This window comes from Mchenga conophoros, linkage group LG3 (assembly GCF_057382185.1).
Source record: "Mchenga conophoros isolate Kocher_MC1m ecotype Shallow Benthic linkage group LG3, M_conophoros_male_GT1.1, whole genome shotgun sequence".
NCBI lineage: Eukaryota > Metazoa > Chordata > Actinopteri > Cichliformes > Cichlidae > Mchenga > Mchenga conophoros.
The window spans coordinates 32657505-32683192 of NC_140528.1; the positions used below are offsets into that span (position 1 = coordinate 32657505).

The following is a 25688-nucleotide window of genomic DNA, read 5'->3' on the forward strand; positions in this document are numbered from 1 at the left end:
CCTGTCATTAGGTTTATGTCTGTCAGCTGTTCCCCCATGTGTCCCCACTTCCCCTGATCACCTCATGTCTGTATTTAAGCCTTTTGTTTTCTTCATGCCATTGTCGGTTCGTCTGTTTATCTCACCAGGGTCACAGTCTTAGTCATGGTCTTTGTTTATTATTTTTCCACCACAGTCATAGTTTAGGTTTTGGTCTCAGTACCATTTAGTATTTTGTTTCTTAGTGTTTTGCCTGTTTGTTTTTGGTCTCTTGGTTCATTTCCCTGCCGTCATCGCATTAAAGGTTCACCTTTCTGTTAATCATTACAATTCCTCGTCATCATCTGCTTCTGGGTCCTGTTTCCACACACATCGGCGCACCCCGCCGTGACAGATGTTGTATCTCCAATAACAGGTCACGGCATTTCGCTCTCGAGGCAGCCAGTGCCCTCCCTGCAGTCCCAAAAGGTTGATTCGGTTCATCTTGACGCACACCTGTGTGCACTTGTATTCAAAAGGTTTTTCCGTGTAACGATCTTATAGTGGGTGTGGGGAGCCATAGATTCAGCCCCCCCCCCAGGACCACCCGATGGGCAGATGCTCCACCCTCCTTGAAAGAGCTGAAGAGATGCCTATATGGGATGTCACCGAGCAGCCACAGTGCAGAAGTCAGAGAGGGCCGGCAGCCAGCTGCACCAGAGCAGACCGAGGCCCGAGGTTTGAGGGCCCTCCACCCCCCAAAGTAGCCTGACGGAGTCACGGATGCCAGGCCCTGCCAAGCAGCCGCCGGGAGTGAGCCAGTATGTGAGACCTGACTTGACACATAGACATAGACAAACATGCACACACAGACACAAACATACACCACCCTCATACACACATATACAAATATTCAGCACTCACCCAGTGTGGAGACAAGATGAACCCACACTCCCCAAACACACTCTGAACCCCAAGTCCATTTCTTTTAGGGGAGAAATGTTTGATTTTGGGGTGGGGGTAAATTTCATGATACATGATCACATGGTCAAATATTTTTAGACGTTTGGCTCCTCCCACGGGATGGTGTGCATCTTTCTCTGCTTTCTCTGAGATGTGAGTATGGATATGTGTGTGTTGAATGTTGAGGCAGGTGGATGCTGCTGATTGCTGGTTTGAAAGAGTTCCTAAGTGTTGATTGGATGATTGGATGTACAGCAGCTTCTTAAACCCCAGCTCACAGCCACCTCCGCCCTCTAGTTCCCTCCTCTGTACCAAATAAGGAGCCAGCTTTGATCCAAATCAGCTAACTGCGCATCACCAGCTCTTCCTCGTCCTCGCTGTCCAGAAGCAGCAGCGTGATGATCTTGACAGGGAAGTGGTGAAGCTGAAGGTGTCACTCTGCTGCCAGTCGTCGTCCCGACAAGATGAAGACTTCATCTGTGTCTCTGCTCCTCGGTGAGTCAAACGCTGAAATCCTTCACTCACTCATAGCGTTCATTTATCTTATAACACAGTAACAGAGTGTGTGCTGGATGCTCTCACTGACTGACTCTAAAATGAAATCTCTTCAGGTCTGTCCAAAGTCTGAAGTTACGTTTATGCGAGAAGAAGAGTTCACTCTTCTTCTTTAGCGTTTTTGTTGTTTTAAAGTTCAGATCCATCGTGTGTTCTGGACTCAGAGAGTTGGACCTTCATATCCAGTTTGTTGTCTTTAACATGTTGACTTGTAGAGAAGTCAGGCAACCTCTTTTTTTTTTATCGAAGATCAACTTTCATTCAGGAAACCACAGCTGCTAGCTGCAGGTACCACATGCTCCTCTGGTCTGCCTCTGTTATGTAGTCTTCACTTCCACTATAGAGAGCAAACTTTCCTTTATGTGGACTCTAATGAAAGGACTGGAGACTGTTTTTTGTCATTTACCTTACTTTTGTGTATTTTGTTTTCTCATGATGAGCTTCAAACAGAAGCAAACTGGGACTCAAACCTGTGAATAAAGATCAATGAAGCAGCTTCTCCAGGTTTTTATTCATCAGCTGATGCTGAATAAACACCTAACCCTTATCCCATGGCTTTGGTTTATAAGTTCTGACTGTTTAATCCTGAGAATGCTTTTCTTGCCTGCTGTACCCCTTACTCTTTTATTCCCCATTGCCCATCCACCCCAAACTGCTGAGTCTTCATGAAGCCTGAGTGGGGAGCAGTTTCTCTTCTGCTTCCAATAATCAACAATTCCCCAAAATCTGCTTAGTCTGGGAAATATTTAGGTGCAGGGTGTTGGATTGTCAAAACAGATATGACGCCCACCTCATTCAGACCAAGTGTACCAACATAGTTTCGTCAGCATGTGTTAAAACTGAGCTGGCGCTTTGTGTGATGTTTATAAGTCTAAATGTACTTTTAAAACCTAAACAGAACCTTCAAAGTGAATTAAAGGTCTCCCCCCTTTAATGTGATGTTTTTGGAACAAGACCAGATTGAAACAGGTTCCTGCCCTCTGACCTTCAGTGACCTCTGACCTGTTGCAGGTGTGTGTGTGCTGCTGCTGTCTGCACTGACTGTTTGTGCAGGTGAGTAGATGAAGTGCACCATGGTCCAGGACAAACACTGAGTGTAAACACTGATAGAAACTGTCCGTCTGTCCTCCAGTCTCTCTGAGCGTCAGTCCAAACCTTCAGCAGTTCTTCACAGCAGCCTCAGTGTCTCTGACATGTGACGGTCAGCTGGGCTCTGATGGATGGACGGTGAAGAGGGACACAGGAAGTGCGACTGAGTCATGTGGAGCGGGTGGGCGGGGCTTTGGGAAGATAAATGGTCCATCCTGTGTTTTTGATGAGTTCAGCCCAGTCAGTGGAGTTTACTGGTGTGAAGGTGAAGCTGGAGAGAAGAGTGAAGAAGTCAACATCACTGTATCAGGTAATGAAGTCATTCATTTCATCAGACTAACAGCAGACTGTTATACCACCTCTACATCACTCTGTGGGTCTTTTCCTCAGATAAAGAAGTGATCCTGGAGATCCCTGCACTTCCTGTGAGGACAGGAAGTGATGTCACTCTACGCTGTAAAAACAAAATTGGTGGCACAGCTGCAGCTTATTTCTACTTTAATGGACGTCCTGTTGGACCTAAATCAGAGCACATAATCACCATTAACGTGCAGCAGTCTGATGAAGGTCTCTACTGGTGTTCTACTGATGAGTTTGGATCATCTCCTCAGAGCTTTCTGAGGGTCAGAGGTCAGAACACTGTTTCCTCTTAAAGCTTAAACCTGTTGAGCTGATAACAAACTGAATGGCCCAGCTTCATATCTTTCCTGCAGATCCTACTACACCAACACCACCAACAACAAAAACATCAGCAAACATCCATATCTCCTGTTCTCCTCCTCCTCTTCCTAATCCCTCCTTCATCATCCCAGTCATAGTTACTGTAGGTTCTCTGGTCCTTGTGGTTCTGGTTTTGGTTCTAGTTCAGCTTCTTTGGAAGAAACACACAGGTATGATATCTGTCTGACCCACCTGGGCTCTTTTGGTTCAAGCAGCAAATTAAAATATTTTGAAATTTCACTTGAGAAAATCTGAGGGACTTTCCTGTCTGCATTTATTTTGTAGAGCACTGGGTCCCAACATATTTAGACTGATGCGTTCCCATGGCCCAATTGAAAAGTTTTAAAAGTTCTGGAAGTGGGTCCATAAAAATGAAAAGTATTACTGATATAAACTGGGCTTATCTCTCATTCAAAGTCACGTCCAGACAGCTTCCATCAGGGTTTCAATTTTAGGATCGCTCCCTAGAAATTAGATTCAGACTAAAACCCCACAGACACAAACACCAGTTTGGGTTGTTTTTCCTGATTGGCTGTCACTTGTTAAGGTGGTATGATACAGGAACAGTGTTCTGTGGTCTCATCACTCTGATGCTGCCATCATGGCTCTGCTTAATCCATAATCAACGAGTCTTTGCTCCTGAATCCTGTACCTGTAACATCAGACTGTCTATGAAGGTCTTCTAAACATCCTACAGCAGTGAAGTGATCACCAACGTTCATTCACATCACATCATTTCTGCAGGGAGACACCAGCCAGCCTCTACAAATGATGTCACATATGCCGAGGTCACCATCAGAGAGTCAGCCAATAAGATGTCAGTCATCCAACCAGAAGTGATTTACTCCAGCCTGAACATAAACACTACAGGTACACATTCTAGCAGGTGACATAAATGAGCGATAAAAGCAAGAGAAATTGAGAGTTGAAGAAGATGAGACTTTTTTTCTCCTCATCATGCTGCCATGTGTATTTGACCTCTGTCTCTAAATTAATCTGAAAGCTTCTTGTTCTGGACAAATTTAAATGTAAACCCATTTTCTAAAAATTTTAAATTTAAAAAATGTGTAAATAAACAAAGAATACAAAGATTTGTAAATCTTATATTTTATTAACAATACAATACCAAAACCAGGTTAAAAGAAGAGAAAACCAAGTGGTAGCAAAGACCAACAGCTGGAGGAGGAACACTTCCAGAAATGACTGTCAATGAACACAGTTCACCACACCACCTATTCCAGGAGCGCAGCTTCATAGTAGGAGAGTCAGGTGCTGAACTGGCCTGCCTGCAGTCCTGATCTTTCATCAATGAAAACATCTGGAGCATCATGAAACCAGAAGCAGGACAAAGAAGAGCCAGGACTGCTGGGCGGCTAAAACCCTCCATCAGACACGGATGGAGCAACATCCCACTCCCAAAAAGTCCAAAAGCTGCTGTCCTCAGTTCACAGACATTTCCAGAATGATGTTAAAAGGCGAGGCTGTACAGGAGCATTACAAAATTACACTTCTGATATGTGTTTGGTTTTCTGTCTTTGAGAGAATATGAGACTTGAAAATCATTGGATTCTGTTTTTATTTGTTTTAAACAGCATCACTACTTTGAGGTCGTAACATGTGGTCATGGAAAAAATATTTTTACCTCAAATATATCAAAAGTTTTGAAAGTGGGACAGGAACGCAGGATCCACAGCAGGTCTGCAGCTCTGTCGCTAGTTTCCTGTTTTACAGTTAACGTTGTCACTGGTTTCCACTAAACCTTTACTGTGGTCTCTGTGGTCGAGTCACTGTTTGAAAAATGGGACAGTGACAGTGTCAGACAGCCATGGCACTGATCCTGCAGCTTCAACAGATCGCTGCACTGGAAGAATGTGATTGGTACATAGTGTGAGTCAGTTCAGGTTAGTATGAACGTCTGCCCTTTTCCAAAATAAATGTGGGAAATTTTCTTTATCCATGTGTGTTTGGTGAAAAATAAAGTTGACAAGTCGCTCAGAGAGAGATCAAAGATGAGGTTATGCCACCTTTTGGATTCCACACGACGCACGAGGAGCTGATGAAGATGCAGAGTCACCAAAGTGACGGGAGAAAGTTCTCCTGTGTGAGACACAGCAGTCACATCAAAAGCAGATAAATGGTGAAGTCACCTGAGTCAGTAGCTGTTTTTCCCCAGAGTCGAGTGTTCATTCACCCACATCAAAACAGGTGCTGCTGGTGTGGTTAACTGATGAGAGAAGCTGAAGTCTCTGCGTGACAGGGCTTCCTTGTTGACACCAGTGGGAAATGATCAAAGGTAAAACAACCGGTGTGATAAACCACGAAGTGTTTTATGTGTTTAAGTTCAGTTTAACTGCTATTCGAACGTTGTGGACTGTTTCCCGCCATGAAGAAAGAAAAGATAAACAGTGTCTGACAGAACATGAGAGTGTGCTGAACTGGATCAAATTATTACTGAGAATGAAATACCATGACCTCATGAACTACAGTAAACTAAGAATGATGATGATGAGTAGAAGGAAGAAGACTACCTACAACCTCCCTCCTCAAATGCCTGTCTCCTCAAGGTCAGCTTTGTTTCACTCAGCAGTTCCACCTCAACAACGCCGTGTGGTTCAGTCGAATTTTCCCGTATCAGTTATAGTTTTCCTGCTTTCTTTCTTTCTGGTTGTTTCTGCCCTCCCGTGACCATCCTAGAGCCTGTCTCTCTGCCTATTCCTGCTCACAGAGAGGCTTGTACCCTGCCTTCCCCTGCACCCTTTCCAGTTCCCTGAATGGTGGTCGCTGTGGTCCAGTCAGTCCCAGTTGCCTAGAGCAGCTAGGGCTCCGCTTGTCCCTGCAACCATATCAGTTCCTCAGGTAGCAACAGCTAGTGTCCAGCTGTCACCTGCTCCCATGCCTGCTCCCAGCGTGAGGACATCCAAGGCCCAGTCCACCTTTGCACCCTGGCTGGTGTCCAACTACTTCCCATGCCTTTCCCTACTCCTAGGGTGACAGTGGGCAAGACACAACCTATCCTTGCACTCGCACCCATTCCTTGGATTGGGACAGCTGTTCAGCCAATCCCTTCAGCAGTACCTGTTCTAAGCGCTCAACGAATCTTAGTACACCATGGAAGCACAAGCAACAGGGGTGGGGGTAAGCCGGTGTAGACAGCACATCTGGTCCTGTAGCATGCGCTGGGCCCAGATCTGCCCCCTGACCTCGGCCTTGGAGATAAGCATGCAGAGGTGTTTGGGGTGCAAAGGATGGGAACGAAGATTCTAAACACAGTCTGTTATCATGGAGAAAGGTCTTGTTGTCCAGCTCCAGCCTTGAGGCCACAGCTGGCGCCAATATGGTAGGCGCATGAGATGGTAGTGATTTTCCTTTAGTGCAAAAACTGCATGCCAATTTTACAGTTGCTCTAGATGTCCGTCACTGGTCTCTCAATCTCCAAGATGTTATTACTATTATTATTATCTCGTTATTACTATTACTCAGCTCTTTTTAGCGGCTGTTTGACCACAAACAGCTGGTGCAGCTTTGCTAGATTAACCCAATGATTTAAAATCATGGTTGACATTAAATATTTTGCATGTAAATGATCAAAGAACGTAGATTTTACGATTTGAGCCCCGTCATTATCTTTAGGGTGACCTTAGCCCTTTGGAAAACTCCAGAACTTCCTGATTAAAAAATTTGCAAGTGATTTCTTTCATGGCAGTTTTTCATTTGTGAAACAAATCAATTCCGTTGTAAAAGCCAACTTCTTCCAGCTCAGGGCAAAAAATAAGAACATTTTGTAATCTGCTGACTTTAGAAAGTTATTCATGCATTTATTTAATCCAGGCTTGATTACTGTGATAGTCTTTATTTTGGTATCAGCCAGGCTCTGCTCTCTCATCTTCAGCTTGTTCAGAATGCTGAATCCCAGTGGGATAAGGTAGAGATTTCCTGTCCTCTGTTGATTTCCCCTCCACGATATTCATTTGATCTTAATGCTCCTTGCTGCTGCATTTATGGTGGCCCATGAAGGATTCGCGAGACCCATCCTTCAAATCTGGGGAGACAGAGGACGCATTTGTGGGCCACATTTGGAGGAGCCTTCAAATATGAACAACCTTCATCGCCTCACTGTGACGTATTCAGCCTACAAATACGGCCTCTGAATTTGGCAACAGCCAAAGACTATGTGACTGTAACATTAAATTAACAGTGTCTTTAAATGACCTTTGACCTTCAGTGACCTCTGACCTCCTGTTGCAGGTGTGTGTGTGCTGCTGCTGTCTGCACTGCAGGTGAGTTGATGAAGTGAACCATGGTCCAGGACAAACACTGAGTGTAAACACTGAAGTGCTTCACTCATCTGTCACAGATGGACACACTAACAGAGTGTGAGCTCTCACTGACTGACTCTCAAATCAAATCTGTTCAGTTCTGTCCACAGTTTCATGTGTTGTTTAGGCGACAGGAAGAGTTCACTCATCTTCTTTTGTGTTTTGGTTTTATTTGATATTTGTTTGTCATGTTGTGAAGAGGAAATCAAGTAGAGATGTTTTCAGTTTCTGTAACATGATGGTTTGTATAGATATCAGCCAACAATCATCAGATATCAGCTTTCACTCAGGAAACCACAGCTGCTAGCTGCATGTACTAAATGTTTGTCTGACCGGCCTTTGTTGTATAGTCTTCACTTCCTCTTCTGTTTACAAATTTTCCATCATGTCAACTGAGTCAAATTTAATTTCTCTCAGAGTTTGTATGCTTTGTTACTTTCTGATGATGAGCTTCAAATAGCAAAGTGAGACTCAAACAGGACGTAAACCTGCAAATAGAATCCATGAAACAGCTTTTTCACACTGTTCATCCCACAGCTGAGGTGGAATAAACATCTAACCTTCAAGAATGTGCTTTTTTATTTTGCAAGACCTGCCTGCAGTACCTTTACTGTCCACTTACCCAAAGCTGCTGAGAGCCTGAGTGGGGAGCATCAACTCAAACAAACAACAAATCAGTGGAGTTTACTGGTGTGTCATTCCGTTACAATCGAGGTGAGTGGCTGCAAATTTCCACCAGGTTCTTGAACCTCTTTCATATCCGCCCCAAGCAGGCCCATAATCTCTTCATCTGCTCCACTCACCTGGAGCTGATTTTTGGCAATCAGGCTGGAGATATTTAAGCCTCACACTGACGTTCCTTCTCCACCAGTTAGTCAGCTACTCCATGTTGGAGCTGGCTTTTATGTCCCCTGTTCTCGTGTGCCTTAGTTTTCCACGTCTCTTACTCTACCTTAAGCTCATCCCTTGGACCTCGAACAACTTACCTTCACTCTGGAAATCTCTCCGTGCCTCACCGGCCTGCCATCCCGCTCCATCCAAACCTGTGGAACGTAGATCAGCCAGCTCACACCATCCAACTCACCTGGACTCACACTGCCCCTCCCTCAAAGCGTTTTTCACTCCAACTCCCAGTGAGCTATAAATACAGCTAAACTTACCCTCTCCAGTGTTTCCCCTTCTTCTAACTCCGTTCTCCTGACAGCTAGACCTAAGCTGTCACGCTCCAGTTACCCTTCCAGCCCAATTTCCGCCTTTGGTCCACAACCACGTTACCAGGTTTCTCACGCCAAGTCACTGTTACATTCTGTGTGGCTGTTTTCTGCTACTGCCAAGTGTTAACCTGTGCTAGACCAATAAATGTTGTTAAACCCTGCTTCTCCTCCAGGGTTCTGCTCAGTTCTGGCCCTCATGACACGTTCATTTAATCATCAGAATAACAGCACGCTGTTTTAATTTTTATATAAAGAAAGGATCCTGACATCCTGACACTTCCTGAAAAGACAGGAAGTGATGTCACTCTACACTGCAAAGACAAAACTGGTGGCATAGTCACTGCTTATTTCTACTTTAATGGACAACTAACCAAAACAGCATCATGATTAATGTGCAGCAGTCTGATGAAGGTCTCTGCAAAGAGGTCATTAAGAGTAACTGTGTCTGTTTCTACATTGAAACTGTTTCACTAACCTCTGTCCTGAAGGTCATTGACCGAATATTGATCATGTGAGTCATCACACGAGCAGAGGTGTGAATACAGGCGTAGGTCATTACAGGTGAACAGGTGAAGCCTCCATGAGACATTGATCTCAAGACTACTGAAAAACGTGATCTTCTTCACAGTGCTGCTTCAGCTCACTGACGTTTATGTACGTTATGCACAGCTCTCTGAAATCCCACCAACACATTTCATTCAATGTTAGGGTCTCGGCTTTGGACTATCGCAGCACCTCAATTTCAAAAATGGACAAATGAACAAAAGCATTTTGTTCTCAGACATTCAGACTGTCTCTAAACATTCTCAGTAAAAAAAAACTTACAAATAATCTGAGTTCAGTTCAACAGACAGAAACTCAAACTCAGTCCTTCACTCACTCATACACAACAACACTGACGTCGCCACACAGGTGAGAACGAAGGTAGGCTGGGCGTACCTGTATGTGGACTAACCACAGAGGTCCAGAGAATCATGAACAAATGAATTCATCTTTAGAAAGTGAACAAATCCTGACTGTGGTTTGTATTTATGCACCAAACAACAGTTGAGAGCAGCCAGTCTGTTGGGGGTAACTGGGTGGGGTACTCAAGGGTTCTTCATCCAGTGAATCTTTGGAGACTTCAGAGCTCATGTGGACAATGACAGTGAGACCTGGGTGGCGTGACTGGGCACATCATGCGAAGGCCCAGGTCTTTGGGGCCTACAGACACCACAAAAGAAGAAGATCAAATGGAAAATGAATGATGGAAACTGAGGTCAGAGCTGCAGACTTGCTGGTGAGGAGAGGTAATGATCTTCAGGCAAGGCAAGCACTGTTCAGTCCTCTCCTCATCTTCCTCGTGCTCCTTTGTATATTCCATGTAGCATTAAAGGCACGAATGAGTTTAAACAGGTAAAGTCAGGTAAATGGATCCTGGTTATTGATTCAAAGTGACTAAAGTCAGTAAAGTCAGTAAATGTTTAGGCTTTATTGTGTCAGTCAGACAAACATTAACAGTAACCTGTCTCTTCTATCAGACACAGAGATGAGTGATGACATCAGAAATAAACCTGAGTGCAAACAAAGGGAAATGTTTCTTCTGTGAGCTGTGTGACGTTAGCACTGACCAGCAGAGGGCGCCGGAGTCACATGATTGAAAATAAAGGCATAAATTGTCCAAAATTAACTTTCTTTATTTCTGTTCCCTTTATGTGTCTCCTTTCATCTTGCCTCCTTGTCTCCTCTCTCCTTCCACCATGCCTTCCCCACTCTCACATTCTTACTTCTCCAGTCTCATTGTTCCTTCCTCCTCTATGTATGTCTCCTTCATCGCTTCTTTACTCTTTTTACCCTTCTCTTCTTTCACTTTATCTCCTGCCTCCTCCTATGTTGCCTCTATCTTCTTGTCTCAAAGTTTCCTTCATCCTTCACTCCTCCTTCGTTGCCTACTCTCTCCTTGTCTCATTTATTTCACTCTTCTTTATTTTCTTCTTTTCAGTTTCCTCCTTGTCTCTCATTGGTTCCTGCCTCCCTGTCTCCTCCTCCCTTGACTATGAGGATTCGTGAAGGTGAAACATGTTCAACACAAACTGATTCTCCACACACATCTATGGGCTCAAATTGTGGTCATAAATATTTTGTACTTGTAAATCTGACCGACTAGTTGTGAACTGAGTTTTGTAACCTTGTAAACCAAAATATCTAAAACATTTATGTTTGTGCATCTATAGATGCAAATTGGTGTATGTGCAAAAAAGATTTGGGTTTTTTTGTTTGTTTTTTTAAAAGAAAGAAAAGAAAAATAATAATAACAATAATTATTATTGTTACCAGCCTAATAATAATTAGGCTGAAGAACCAACAATTTTAGCCCATAAGAACCATAAGAATGAACTACCTCCAGGACCTGAAGCTCAGTAAAGCACCCCTCCAACAGCCAAACCTATCTGTTCTCTCATTGGATTGTTAAATTTGTGATTGACATGACGTTAACCAATCAGCTGAAAGGAAGAAAAATTCGGTCAAAATTTGTACTTTGAGGTTGTGTGATCCCCTTACAGTCTGAGCACACCCTTCACTCCCCAATATTTAAATATGGGGACCACTACCTGAGTCTGAGAGTCAAGGGCCCCAGATATGCAACGTTCCAAAGGCCTGTCAACCAAGTGAGCCCTACAACATCGAGAGCCTTCAGGAAATCAAAGTGAATCCCATCCACACTACAGGCTCTGCCACCAACCAGGTGTTTAATTGTGTGGATGCTTTAAGCATCCACACTATTGAGTTCCTGTTTCTCTTTAATCTTTATACTTTATTATTCTAGTTGCTTCTGTACACTTTTTGGCACTTAACTACTTCCACAATTTTCAGCCGATTTTCACCGTTCAAATTTTAAACTATGCTGATATTTTTTGCTAATGCCGGCTAGATCTTTTGGTGCTCATAACTTCTATAATTTTTGAGATATTGAATTTTTTTTGCAATATTTTTGCCCATTGAAATGAATGGAACACATTATCAATGTGGTCACTTATTTCTGCTCGCCGGGCTGAGCTGTGTTTTAGCTCAGTGAGATGAGCATCCGTTCTCAGACTGGGAGGCCGGGGTTCAAATCCCGCTTATGGCAACATTTCTTTCAGTTAACAGTTAAACTTTTTTAACTCTTTTCAACACAAATTTCAGCTTTTTCATCCCTTTTCAGCAGAATTTTCAGTTTTTTCACCACTTTTCAGCACAAATCCCAGCTTTTTCAGCTGTTTTCAGCAAAAACCTCTTTTCAGCAGAATTCTGCTGATTGAACTGTTTTCTGCAAAGTTTTAGCCTTTTCACCTCTTTTCACCACAATTCTCTGCAGCTTCTGCTCATTTCAGCAGAATTGTCAGTCTCTCCACCTCTTCTTTGTGAGAAAGAGTTTGGTGCAGTGAGATGAGTGGCTTCCTTGAGACTAGAAGGGCCAGGTTTGAATCCTGCTCAGGGCAGCATTTTATTATTATTATTTTTTTAGCTTTAAAGCATCCACACTGCATTTTCGCAGGAAATGCAAATTTTTCTAGTTGCCTCATTGATTCCAGACTCACTTCCCTTACAGAAGATCATCTGTGGGATTAGGACGGCTTGAAAAAGTCTTCATACCCCTTGAAAATTTACACATTTTTTCACCTTAAAACCACAAACTTAAATGTTTTTATTTATGTTTTTAGTAATAGGCAGAGGCTAGCCTGTTTGGCACCCTGGGTGAACACTCCATTAAAAAAAGATGATCTGATGTCTTCTCTGCTTAATAAGGTAATTAAAGAAGCACTGACACATTTTTCTGTATGTTTTTACATAATTCCACCATTTCTGGTTATAGATGCAGAAACTTCATGAAATGAAAAATCTTCCTGATCACAACCTCAGTCTTTTTCTAAATGACTTCTGCATACTATTGTGAATAAAAAATGAAATCTGAGATTTGTGAAACAGTTCTTTCTGTTGTTATTTACATTTTACGAAGGCCCCCAGATCTTGTGTAACTGGGTTTGTAAAGGCAGTTGTTCAAGCTCAGCAGCCTTGCAGTGACAGTCGGTCACGGGACTTTCATAGCGATCTGAAACTGCAGCTTCCCAGTGAGAAGCTTACAGGTAAAGTCACAGGGGTCATAATTTAATAAAAAGATTTACTCAATCTAGCCCTCCTTAGTTATTGTCTGTATCCTGTAAATGTTCTTTTATGTAGTTTTAATTATTTTATTTTATTGTTAAATAATCTCCTAGTCGAGTTGTGTTTGTATTTTCTTTTACATATTTTCACGGCACTGCAGCAAATTAGTGCGCTCCACCTGTTGGTGTATTTATTGGCTTTTAATGTTTCCCTCCTATAAATGATCGTATTACTGTAAAACACTTTGGGGTACTGCTGGTTTTAAATGTGCTATATAAATAAAGTTGTATTCTCTTTGTTATTTCCTGTTCTCAGAAGGAGCATTGAGCTGTTCATAGACTGCATAAACTGCAGTATTAGCAAACTGCACATATAATTTATGTCCACTCAGGACTGTATGCTTGTCTTTCCACGTTCATATGTATATTTATATTTAGTCCCATGTCTCTGTATTCATCTGTTTATCTTAATAGTTTTGTTATCATATCTCTGTTTCTACACTGATTTTATGTGTTGTTTCTTGTATATTTGCTGCTATGATAACTCAGTTTCCCTCTGAGATCAATAAAGTTTCTCTGATTCTGATGAAGACGAGTGTATTAGAAACAGCTCGTCCTTGTGGAGAAGCAGCAGCGTGACGAGCTGATGATGTTAACAGGGAAGTGGTGAAGCTGAAGGTATCACTCTGCTGTCGGTCTCCAACATGACAACATGCCGACTTCATCTGTCGCTCTGCTCCTCGGTGAGTCAAACCCTCCCTTCTTCAATTCTTTATCACAGCTCCAACACACACTAAAGGTCAAAGGTAAAGAGCCTATTTTCAGCAGCTGGAAGCTCTCGCTGATAGTTTCTCTCACATGAAATCTGTTCAGATCTGTTGGTTTTGTCTCCTTAGTGAGAAGAAGTGATCACTACTTCTTTTGTTTATCTAAGGCTGGTTGTATCTGATATTTGTTTGTGTGTTTGGACACAAATCAAGTGGTGTATTTCCTGTAAGCACCTCATATTTAACTGGAGTGTATGAAGATACAGCAAATGACAGAAAACTGTTTCAATTGCATAAACTCTTTCAAATTTAGAAGTTTAACTCTGCGTTTCTCTGTAATCTGGACTGACTCACAGAGCTGAAGCTTCATGTCGTGTCTGTAAGAGAGGAAAGTGACCTGTTTTCATCAAACATTAACCTTTACTCAGGAAACCACGGCTCCTAGCTGCATGTACCACATGTTCTCCTTATCTGCCTGTTGTAATCATCACTTCCTCTGTTCAGACCAGATTGACTGAGTCTAACTAAATGACTGAAGATAGTTGGTTTTCCAGAATTAACGTCGGATTTTCCTCATTTTCTGTACGCTTTGTTAATTTTCTGATGGCGATTTAGACGAGCGGGACTCAAACGACTGTAATGTTTACTAAACAGATTTTTCAGGTCGCTCACTCAGCAGCTGATATTGCCAAAGTCGCCTAACTTTAATCCAGTGATCTCGGTGGTTTGATGGTTCATTAACTCTGATTGCTTTTTAAATGTCTCTGTTTTACTTAGCCAGTAAGAGCTGATTGGGCCTAACCTACCTTTGCCAGCACTGGCTATGGGAACCTGCTAATGTTGGGTTTAATGTTGTGATTAGTAGAATCTGTAGTTTTTTACTTACTGAACAATTACTTAGAAACCTGCAGACGTATCCATATAAAAGAATTAGGGCCTGCAAAACAAGCAGGTCAACCCCACCAGTTTTAACTGGTCCTGATATAAAACTGCTAGGACAGGTTACTCTCTCCTGGGAAGTTGGCTGCAGCCATGTGGATTTCTGAATGGAAGAGATCCATGTACATGCCGATTTTTTAATCATCCAATGCATTAAAAAACAATAGTCATAAATAAAAGAACACAGTGTGCTTTGAGGTAGGAGCCAAAAAGGGTGTAGTTTGTGGGTGTGATCACCCATGTGTACACCTGTGAGCATGGACGCGCTTGTTTTTAAAAGGTTCCTTCATGTAATGATCTGCTAGAGGGTGTGGGGGGGCCACAGCCCCGTCCTCCAGGGCATGAAGCAGGTATGGAGGAGATCAAAACTCCAAACATCCAGAGGCCCCCAGAACACAAGAGACCAAGGAAGACCAACAGAGGGGCAGCCGCGCCACTGTCCCAGAAAGAGCTGAGGAGAGTCCCAGATGAGGGCTCACCCAGCAGCCGCGGAGCAGAAGCCAGGGGGAGTTGCAGTGACGCGCCCGTGAGCTCCGCCGGCAGCCAGCTGTGCCTGAGTGACCGAGCCCCAGGGCGAGAGGCCGAGGGCACCCCACCCCCGAAGTGGCCCGAGCGAGCCCCAGGCTCCAGGCCCCGATAAGCAGCCACCAAGGAGTGAGCCGGTGTGTACCTGGACGCCCATCCCCGGACACAAAGAACCACCAACGCACTGATGTCTGAGGGAGTCCGCCACCGGATATGAACTTTTTTTAAGACAGTGAATCTTGAAACCAGAGAAAAAATAGAGTTTTAACTTGTTCCATTGGCAGATTTTTTTCACTTATTTCAAGCTAAAATATTTATTAGAATTCAAATTTAGACAGAAACAAAGTGAATAATATTATTTTATTATCACGTTGATGCAGCACATGGTTCAGTTAGCTTTGTATAAACACGTGTTAGAAATGTTCTTCAATCAGCTCTTTTTACTCTCATTTCACAGCCAGTACTTTTTACTTTTACTTGAGTAAAGAAGTTGAAACAGTACTTGGAGTATTTTTAACAGTAGTACTTCTACTTCAGTACACACTGTGTGTACTTTTACCACCTGTGTCTGAGACCTCCTTCAGGGTCCACCTGAAGCTCTCAGTCTGCTGTGGAAAAAGGAAATCCAGGTGAGTTTCTCCTGATCACCTGAGGCCGTCATTACTGTGTGAACCCACACACCACTCCTCACTCCTCCCACCTGCTGCACACAGTCACTGAGTACAGACCGGCTGATTCCTGTAAAGGGAGAGGCAGGAAGAGGCGGAGCAACACCTGAAAAACAAGAAGCTCAACGTCATTTTGCAGAAGTGAAAGTGTGAGAGAGCAGCAGCAGAGCTGCAGTCGAGTCCTGTTTGTCTCTAAAAGAAGATTCACTGGAGTCCATCAGGTTTCTCTCAGCAACAGTGGTGAGTGCAGCTGATCACACTTCTTGCTTCTACACAAATCTTCACTCTGTTCACTTTATCAGGGCTCTAGAGCGCCACCTCATTTCTCCATGGTGCCACTTAGGCTACGTCCACACTCGCCCGGATAGATTTGAAAACAGTGCTCCGCGTCCACACTAGTGTTTTCAGTCGTTTTCACAGAGTTGTGCGTCCACATTAAGACGGCTGAAAACGCTTACGTTCCAGTCCTGCGCATGCGTGAAACGCAAGACGATTCGACCGGTCTCATTTCTGTCTGCTGCTTATTCACTTTCCAGCTGTTTGAAACGTCGCAGCAGAGGTGGAGGAAAAGCACCGAGTTTTAAAATGGACTAACAATGAGGTGGAGTTGTTGCTGCGAGTAACACAAAAGTACAAAGTTGCAAAAGCGAGAGAGAAATAAAGAATTTGAAGAAAAGCTCTGTGGAGCATGTGCAGACTGATATTCATCTTTAATAGGACTGTCAAAACTGCTGCTGTATAATGCTCTCCACTATCTTTGTTTAATTGGTCACATGCCTGCATCACATGACTAACATGCATCATCGTTTTAGAAAGTCTCTGTTTTCACTGTTCACTGTGACACAAACGCACCGTCTCCAAATTATTTACTTTCCGGCTGTTTGAATCGTCGCAGCAGAGGTGAGCAGCGTGATAGGAGTGGATGTAGCTGTGGGTAATGAGAAAAGATGAAAAGAACGATTGATAACTTTTTCGTTAAGGCCGGTGCTCTGACACGGAGCCATCAACCTCTCAGTGTCTAACACTGGTCTGCAGACGGCATCAGATAATGAGCCACATTAGATGGACTCTGAGCCCACTGACAGTAAAAGGGTGAAGTGTAGACATTTGGAAGAGAGCGGCCTGACCAGTTTCTCTGACTATGATACTGTAAAGCTGACAACATGATGCATTTACTGTGGTGAGTGTGCAAAGACCATGGCAGGTGTTGTGCCAAGGTAGGGATCCCCAACAGGATCTGTTTCCCTGCGTCAGGAACATCGGCTGGGCAGGGAAAGCGGACCCAACGCACTCCGCCTCCATCACGACCAACTAGACGTGGAAGGAGTGATGTTTTAGTGACAACATGAAAGATGAGTGTGACCGTTCAGTTTGTGGGTTACAACAGAAAATTATACATTTATTGTTCTCGTGTGTTATCGGACGGGATCATTTTAACAAACCGAGGACATTTTCCTGATAATTATCTGTATCCTCCTGTAACTTTACTGTTTAAAGAGCTAAAACCTCCAACATTTCAGGATCAATAAGTCCTTATAAGACGTGTTTGTGAGCTAAAAATCAAGAATGTGGGATACTGTTTGTCTGTGTCAGCCAAACAACTTCACATCTTTGTAACGACTGTTAAAAAGATGTTCATCCTGTTGATCCTGTTCATCTGGACGCTGCACTGTACAGCAGACACGACGTTGTTCAGTTTGTGTTTCAGATGAACCAGTTTGTGTCTGAGTGTGTTGCTGGGCCTCCACCAGTTACTCTGACAACTGAAGGTTTAAGATTTTTATTTTGACATTTGCACACAGGACCAACAGTCCATGCACAGTGGAATACTTGTGCAGAGCTTTCCAAGTCAAATCACACTTTAACAATATAAAGACAGAAAAAGCAGGAGGATAGAAATGAAGTCCGGAGTAGGGTAGTCGTACTATTTTCTATATACAAAGAAAAAGAAGAAAATGTACAGAGAGTGTGTAGTTCTCTACCTCTTATCGCACTCACAGTGTTGCACATTTGTTCCACAGATCTGTTTCACAAGTCTGTTGTGAGTGTATTGCCCGATGGTCAGTGAACCGATGATACATTCAAAGTGAGGTTAAGTAGTGCTGTGTTATTTTAAGTGTTCAGTGTGTTTTTGTTTGCCGTCAGTCTGACAGTTGTGGGGAAGAAGCTGTTGAAGAATCGTGTTCTGTGTGTGATGCTGCTGTCCGCTCTGTTGTGTCTGAGATTGTATGTGCAGCTTTGTATGTGCAGGTCCATGGATGCAAGTGTTGTTCCCATAATCCTCTCTGCAGACTTTCTGACTCTGCAGAGCCTTCCTCTCTGTCTGTGTAGTGTTTCCATACCAGACAGTGATGCCTGCGGTGAGGATGCTGTCTATCAGTCCTCTGCAGGCCTGGGTGAGAGGGTGGTGGTTCATGCCAGCTTTCCTGAGCAGCCGAATGAAATAAAGCCTTTGCTGGGCTTTTTTCACAGTTGCTGTAGTGTTGAGAGTCCAACTCAGGTCTGATGTAACCTGCAGTCCCAGGAATCTGTGGCTGTTTGCCCTCTCCACCTCCATCCCTTTGACGATAAGAGGCTGCAGGGGAGGGAGTTCTTCCAAAAGTGCAGTATTCATTCCTTGGTCCGTGTTGAGGATGAGGTGAAGAAGCTTCTGTGATGAGTAGAAACTTAAAGAAGTCCAGACGCTTTTCTCTCCAAGCTTCTCAGACTACTGACGCTTGTTTCTCTCTTTGTAAAATGAAATTTAAAGTGAATTTTGAATCAAATGTTTCTCTTCTTTCTCCCTCAGAGTGCAGACATGTCTGCTGCCAGCAATCTGCGATCTGAAGATCAGTTTCTGTGCTCCATCTGTCTGGATGTGTTCACTGATCCAGTCTCTACACCATGTGGACACAACTTCTGCAAAACCTGCATCAGTCAGCACTGGGACATGAATCAGAGCTGTAAGTGTCCCATGTGTAAAGAGACTTTCTACACTCGACCTCAGCTGAAGATCAACACTTTGTTCTCTGAGATGGTTGCTCAGTTCAGACGTGAAGCTCAGCAGAAAGCCAGCAGCAGCAGCTCAGAGCAACAAGCTGCCAAACCAGGAGAAGTTCCCTGTGACGTCTGCACTGGAACCAGACTGAAGGCCCTGAAGTCCTGCCTGGTGTGTCAGACCTCCTACTGTCACACTCACCTGGAGCCTCATCTGACACTGAAACGTCTGAAAAGACATCAGCTGGTTGATGCTGTGGAGAACCTGGAAGGCAGGATGTGCACGAAGCACGATAACCTTCTGCAGCTGTTCTGTAAGACCGACCAGACATGTGTCTGCACGCTCTGCCCTGTTTTAGACCACAAGAACCACGAGTTTGTTCCTCTGAGAGAAGAATATGAAGGAAAGAAGGCAGAGCTGGAGAAGACAGAGGCTGAGATTCAGCAGATGATCCAGAAGAGACGACTGAAGATTCAGGAGATCACAGAGTCGGTGAAGATGAGTAAAGATGCTGCAGACAGACAGAAAGCAGAAGGTGTTCAGGTCCTCACGGCTCTGATGGAGTCTGTTGAGAGACGCCTGAAGGAGCTCATGAAGGAGATCGAAGACAAACAGGAAGCTACAGAGAAACAGGCTGAAGGTCTCATCAAAGATCTGGAACAGGAAATCTCTGAGCTGATGGAGAGAAGCTCTGAGGTGGAGCAGCTCTCACGCTGTGAAGACCACCTCCACCTCCTCCAAAGCTTCTCCTCCCTGAAAGCTCCACCCAGCAAGGACTGGACAGAGGTCAGAGTTCATCCACCATCATATGAGGGGACTGTGGGGAGAGCTGTGGCTCAGCTGGAGGAGACAGTCTGGAAACCCATGAAGAAGAAGCTGTTTGAGGCTGAGCTGCAGAGGGTGCAGCAGCATGAGGTGGATGTGACTCTGGATCCTGATACAGCTCATCCTAATCTCATCCTGTCTGATGATGGAAAACAAGTTTATCATAGTGATGTGAGGAAGAAACTTCCAGACAACCCAGAGAGATTTTCTCAGTGTGTTAATGTTTTAGGAGAGCAGAGTTTCTCTTCAGGCAGATTTTACTTTGAGGTTCAGGTTAAAGGAAAGACTGAGTGGGATTTAGGAGTGGCCACAGAGTCGATCAACAGGAAGGGAAAAATCACACTGAGACCTCAGGATGGTTTCTGGACTGTAGTGCTGAGAAATGGAAATGAGTACAAAGCTGGTGCTTCCTCTCCAGTCCCCCTCTGTCTTCATCCTGGTCCTGAGAAGGTGGGGGTGTTTGTGGATTATGAGGAGGGTCTGGTCTCCTTTTATGATGTAGGTGCTGCAGCTCTGATCTACTCCTTTACTGGCTGCTCCTTCACTCACAAACTCCACCCATACTTCTGTCCCAGTCTAAATTATGGAGGTAAAAACTCTGCACCTCTGATCATCTGTCCTGTCAATCAAACTGATCAACGACTGATTTAATTGGATGAATGATTGATTTTTCTTGAAGGGAACAAATGAACATATTGAGTGTAAATCCTCTACAGTCTCCATGTTTCTATAGAATCTGATCATCAGGACTCTGATTCACACTTTGATTCTCATGGAGTTTGATTTGAACAGAAGAAAAGTTGAATCAGGAAATGTTCCCACTGATGGAGACTCGAGCTGAAGAGCAAATATCAGAGAACAAATGTCCAAAAGCTTCATTTCCAATAAAGTTTGTTCAATGCTTTGAGTGAATCCAGACTCATGTGTGGCTGTTATACGGAGCATCAGAGTCCAGCTGAGTTATGTTGGATACAAACTGCTTATTTTGGCTCTGTGAGGAGTTTTGTTCACTGAAAACTGATGAGACGGATAATATTCAAAGAACTCTGTAGAGATTCATGCATCCATGTTCTCCACCTGCAGGTGTGGAGGAGAAAGGTGGAGCACAGACTGCTGCATCCTTCCAGTCACATCATTTTGATGATTATATTTGCATGTTGTGATGATTTGGGTTAAAGACAAACAGAGTTGAACGGCTGCAGTCACAGCATGAAGACGATGCTGAAGCTGAGCTGTCAGTGAACATGTTTCACTGTGATTTGATTTGAAGAATAGAAAGTGTGTGTGGCTGCTGACAGCTGCAGTCTCTGCTAGTCTGCATAACACACACACAACTTTCCCCCTGAGGCAACGATGCAGCAACAACACAAAGAACAGCTGCAGACACACACACACACTGTTAAAGAACACTTTACTGTTTAAGGCAGAATTCCTCAGTAACAATGATTTGAGTCTACTGTGTCTACTGTGGTTTCCAACATACAATCTACTGAAACATGTTTTTCTTTCTGCCGTACAAACTATTTGATCACAACATCTTTGCTTTTTTCCTCCAATCGTTTATTCTGATTATTTTATTTAGTTTAACTAAGAAAAGCTTAAAATTTAACTCTTAACCTGATTTAAACGTTTAATTTCTCATTAACTCAGACTTTTAATTTATTTCCTTGTTTAATGTATTATTTCTTTATCCTTGTTTAAGTTTTGCCGATCCTTTCTGTGTAACTTGTTTAATCTGACCTTTGACCCTTTAATTTTAATTTAACAGTACTCTTGTTTTGACCTTTGACCTCTTTATTCCTTATAACCAAAAAAACCCTTTTATCTGATATTTTCACCTTATTGATTGATTATATATATCTATTATATTTTCTCACCTTACCTTATTTTGACCTTTGACCTATGTCCTTGTTAGCCTTGATCTTCCTTCATCAAACGTGAAATTTCTTTCACCTTTGAACTTAAAGCTTAAATCAAACCTTTGTTAAAAAGCTTCTTACCAACTTGTAATTCCAACTTTCTGCATTAAACACGTATCTTATCATATAAACACTGGATCACTGAGAGAACTTTAGGCAGAACCAAATGAAGCAGCTGACCTGGTCAAACTCACAGCGACAGTAACTGACAGTGAATTATTTTAATCTTCTTCATTGTATTTGTTAGAAACATTTATTTTCCTTTAATTGGACTTTGGTTAAGTTCAATCCGATGTATTAACCGACCTTTGAGGTGAAGTGCAGCTGCGAAGAACGCTACGGCAGGCAATGAGGTGCGTTTAATGTCGCTCTGTTAATTTGAGCGTCCATAAATTGAATGTCTTATTTTTTCTTACTTTATTATTGCTCATTTATTGGAGAATTTGGCCATTTAATTAAGGTAGATTTTATGTTGTTGGTGGTAAAGATCTGGATGGATGTTTTATTTTATTCTGTGTTTCTATTTTTCAGTTTTACTTTTCAAGACTTGGTGAATTGCCTTTTTCTACTTTTTGTTTAGTTTTGTTAAAATTAGCAGCAGTGAGAAGTGTTGTTGTCGGTCTTGAATATATTTGATGTAGCCCACACTGTTAAGGTAAGTGTCATGTTTTTAGTTGTTAGTCTGATGAAGAATCTTTTACTTTTCTCCAAAAGTTGATTGTGTTTATCTGGACATAGTGTTTTTCAGGTCCAGCTGAATGCAGGTTTCCCCAGTCTTATACGTGTCAGGAGCATCAGCACAGCTGAAATGCATTTTTCCTAAGCACCGCGTCTCTGTGGCTTTTAAACCCCAAAACACGCTAAAACAAAAATGGGTCCACCCCAAGGATGGGGTCCCCCGGTGTAGTAACCTCGTTTCTTCGAACATCGACGTTCATTCAGGAAACCACAGCTGCTAGTTGCACTCACCACACGTTTGTCTTATCTGCCTATTATGTAGCCTTCACTTCCTTTAATAAGAGCAAGTTTTCCACTATAAACACAGAGTCTAACAAAAGACTGGAGACTGTTTTGGTCATTTCCCTCAGAGTTTGTATGTTTAGTTGTTTTTCTGGTGATGAGCTTCAAACAGCAGCAGATTGAGACTCAAATAGAACCTAATAAAATCAGTGAAGCTGTTCATTGCTCATGTCATCCATCAGGGAGTTACTTTAATATCATTACATTGTTTGCTTTTAGTAAATGTGGAAATTGAATATGAATTCATTTTATGTTTTTCTTTTCTTTTTTATTTCTTAATACCTAACTGCTGCACCTGTACTGCCCGTATCTCTGCAGATATACTGTATAGCCACTCAAAACTGATGTTCAGATAGAGGGTGGGAGCCGCCTGTTTTCTCTCTCCACTATAATCCCTGACAATTTTATTAGTTTGGCCGACCTTTACATGTAGGTTGTTGGGATCACAGCAGAGATAGAACAGAGGGGACATGGTGTTTGTTAAATGTCCGAATGGCCCGGGTGGAAGAAGCTGTTAGTGAATCTGGAGATGTGGGACCTGAGGTACCAACATACAACACTGTAAAAAATGACAGATGCCACCAAAGAGTCACAGAAGGTCTTCAAAGCGCTCCCTGGACTCCAAATGACCTCAGCCGCCTCAGCAACTGCGTTTTCTAAGGACAGCGCTAGCAAACGCTCTCCGCTTGCGAGTGAAAAAGAAAAAGCACCACTTCCCTTCCTTATTCATGTTGAAGTGTACCATGTCCACCAATCAAAAAATGATATGGCAACATGAGGCGTTTGGTTGTTTAGGAAGAGGGAGAAGTTTTAGGAGTGACACCAATGAGAGAGAGAGAGCGAAAGAAAGAGAGAGAGCGAGTTTTCACATGTGAGAGATTAGTGACGTTTAGTGTGTTTGGAGGCTGTAGTTAGTGTGTTATGCAGTTATTGGGTTTTTGTGAGTTATACTAGTGAATGTCACAGGTGCTCCTGCTGTCAGACCTTGTGGTGTTCTCCTCTGTTTTATAGTGGACAGGACCTATTTTTTGGGAGTTGCATGAATACTTTGTGTGCCTTCTTATTTGATGCAACACACCTGATTGTTCTGTAAATAGTTTGAAATGATTGTGCAAAAAATCTGAGGCCTTGGCTGCATTTTGGGGTAAATAGCAACATTTTACTTTGTTGTTTGCATCATTTTTAAAAATGTATCATTTCTATTTGCATTTCAAGTTATGAAAGGTATTCATTAAACATGTTTATGTTTTTTTTTCTTTAACTGTTTTCCACTCGGAGTATACAAGAGGTTGAAGATACTATTAGATACGGAGAGAACTCCACACCGGGTGTAGGCTTGCATGACTAAGAAACTATTTGAGGCAATTTTGTGGAGTTTGAGGTTAGACTCGGCTGCACATGTGTGCTTAAGCCGATCGATGGCTGCAGACTCTGTGGGAACTGAAATCAGCCCGTCATCGATGCAGAAGTGTCTCTCGACAAAGTGTCTTGTGTCTGCTCCAAAGTTTGTCTCGCCTTCCCAGGTGGCTTGTCATAGGTAATAGATGGTTACTACTGGTGACGGGCTATTACCAAAAATATGCACCCGGGCGTGGTCTTCCTGCACTTTGTCACATGAGTAGAAGTAATCAACAACTTTCTATTCATTTTTATTCTTATGAGCACGAGAGAGAGAGGGGGGGCAGGTACACAGTCACTAAAGATGAATAGCACAGCATTTAGTTGAATAGACGTTAAAAGAGAAGGTGTTTCAACAGCTGTTGTCTGCACTCTTGACACAGGAGAACAGAAGACTTCACCACCAGGACCTCCCCACCAACTGGGTGTCACCAACTTTCTCACAACACCTAACTGTGACCTACACAGATAACCAGTGTGCAGCTTTGAAATATAACATCCAGAGTCTATGTGACAAATGGCTAAACAAGTGCCATCATAGCAGGGAGAAGGGTGAACATGGTAACATAGAAGATGCTCTCCCAGGCCTATTACTGCCTTCTGGTCATAATGTCCAATGACCTTCATTGACCTCTGACCTTCAGTGACCTCTGACCTGTTGCAGGTGTGTGTGTGCTGCTGCTGTCTGCACTGGCTGTTTGTGCAGGTGAGTAGATGAAGTGCACCATGGTCCAGGACAAACACTGAGTGTAAACACTGATAGAAACTGTCCATCTGTCCTCCAGTCTCTCTGAGCGTCAGTCCAAACCTTCAGCAGTTCTTCACAGCAGCCTCAGTGTCTCTGACATGTGAAGGTCAGCTGGGCTCTGATGGATGGACGGTGAAGAGGGACACAGGAAGTGGGACTGAGTCATGTGGAGCAGGTGGGCGGGGCTTTGGGAGGATAAATGGTCCATCCTGTTTGTTTAATGAGTTCGAGCCAATCAGTGGAGTTTACTGGTGTGAAGGTGAAGCTGGAGAGAAGAGTGAAGAAGTCAACATCACTGTATCAGGTAATGAAGTCATTCATTTCATCAGACTAACAGCACACTGTTATACCACCTCTACATCACTCTGTGGGTCTTTTCTTCAGATAAACATGTGATCCTGGAGATCCCTGCACTTCCTGTGAGGATAGGAAGTGATGTCACTGTACGCTGTAAGAAGAAAATTGGTGGCACAGCTGCAGCTTATTTCTACTGTAATGGACGTCTTGTTAGACCTAAATCAGAGAAACTCATCACCATTAACGTGCAGCAGTCTGATGATGGTCTCTACTGGTGTTCTACTGATGAGTTTGGATCATCTCCTCAGAGCTTTCTGAGGGTCAGAGGTCAGATCACTGACATCACTTCCTGTTTAAAGCCAATCTGCTGAGCTGATGATAAACTGACTGAGCCAGCTTCCTCATCTCTCCTGCAGGTCCAAACAGTTTCAGGACATCAGCTCAGAGCAACGGTCATTTTAAAGAACTTGCCTCATTCAACCAGACGAGCACTGGTTTCTATGCTTTAGTGCTTTCTAGCTAAGATATGCTAACATTCATTCTTTGCATCAGAGAGCAACTTGGGGTGTTAATCTACCAACTCAGGAGGTAAAGCAGATCATTTCCCAGTTGGAAAATTGATGGGATCATTTCCTGGATGCTCCAGTCTGCATATCCATGGACAAG

At 43.2% G+C, this 25688-nt stretch overlaps 2 protein-coding genes across 2 annotated transcripts; both read left to right on the plus strand.

Moving 5' to 3' along the window:
- The first annotated feature begins 1373 nt into the window (after window positions 1-1373).
- On the plus strand, window positions 1374-6276 carry LOC146578212 (uncharacterized). The gene is made up of 7 exons (XM_085267775.1): window positions 1374-1416; window positions 2488-2529; window positions 2609-2875; window positions 2956-3206; window positions 3260-3455; window positions 4030-4155; window positions 6011-6276. The coding sequence occupies exons 1-7, from the start codon at window positions 1386-1388 to the stop codon at window positions 6274-6276; spliced, it is 1179 nt and encodes a 392-aa protein (XP_085123901.1). The 5' UTR covers window positions 1374-1385.
- A 12359-nt stretch (window positions 6277-18635) lies between these two features.
- On the plus strand, window positions 18636-20318 carry LOC146578213 (E3 ubiquitin-protein ligase TRIM21-like). Its single transcript, XM_085268571.1, has one exon. The coding sequence runs from the start codon at window positions 18636-18638 to the stop codon at window positions 20289-20291; it is 1656 nt and encodes a 551-aa protein (XP_085124697.1). The 3' UTR covers window positions 20292-20318.
- Window positions 20319-25688: the final 5370 nt, after the last annotated feature.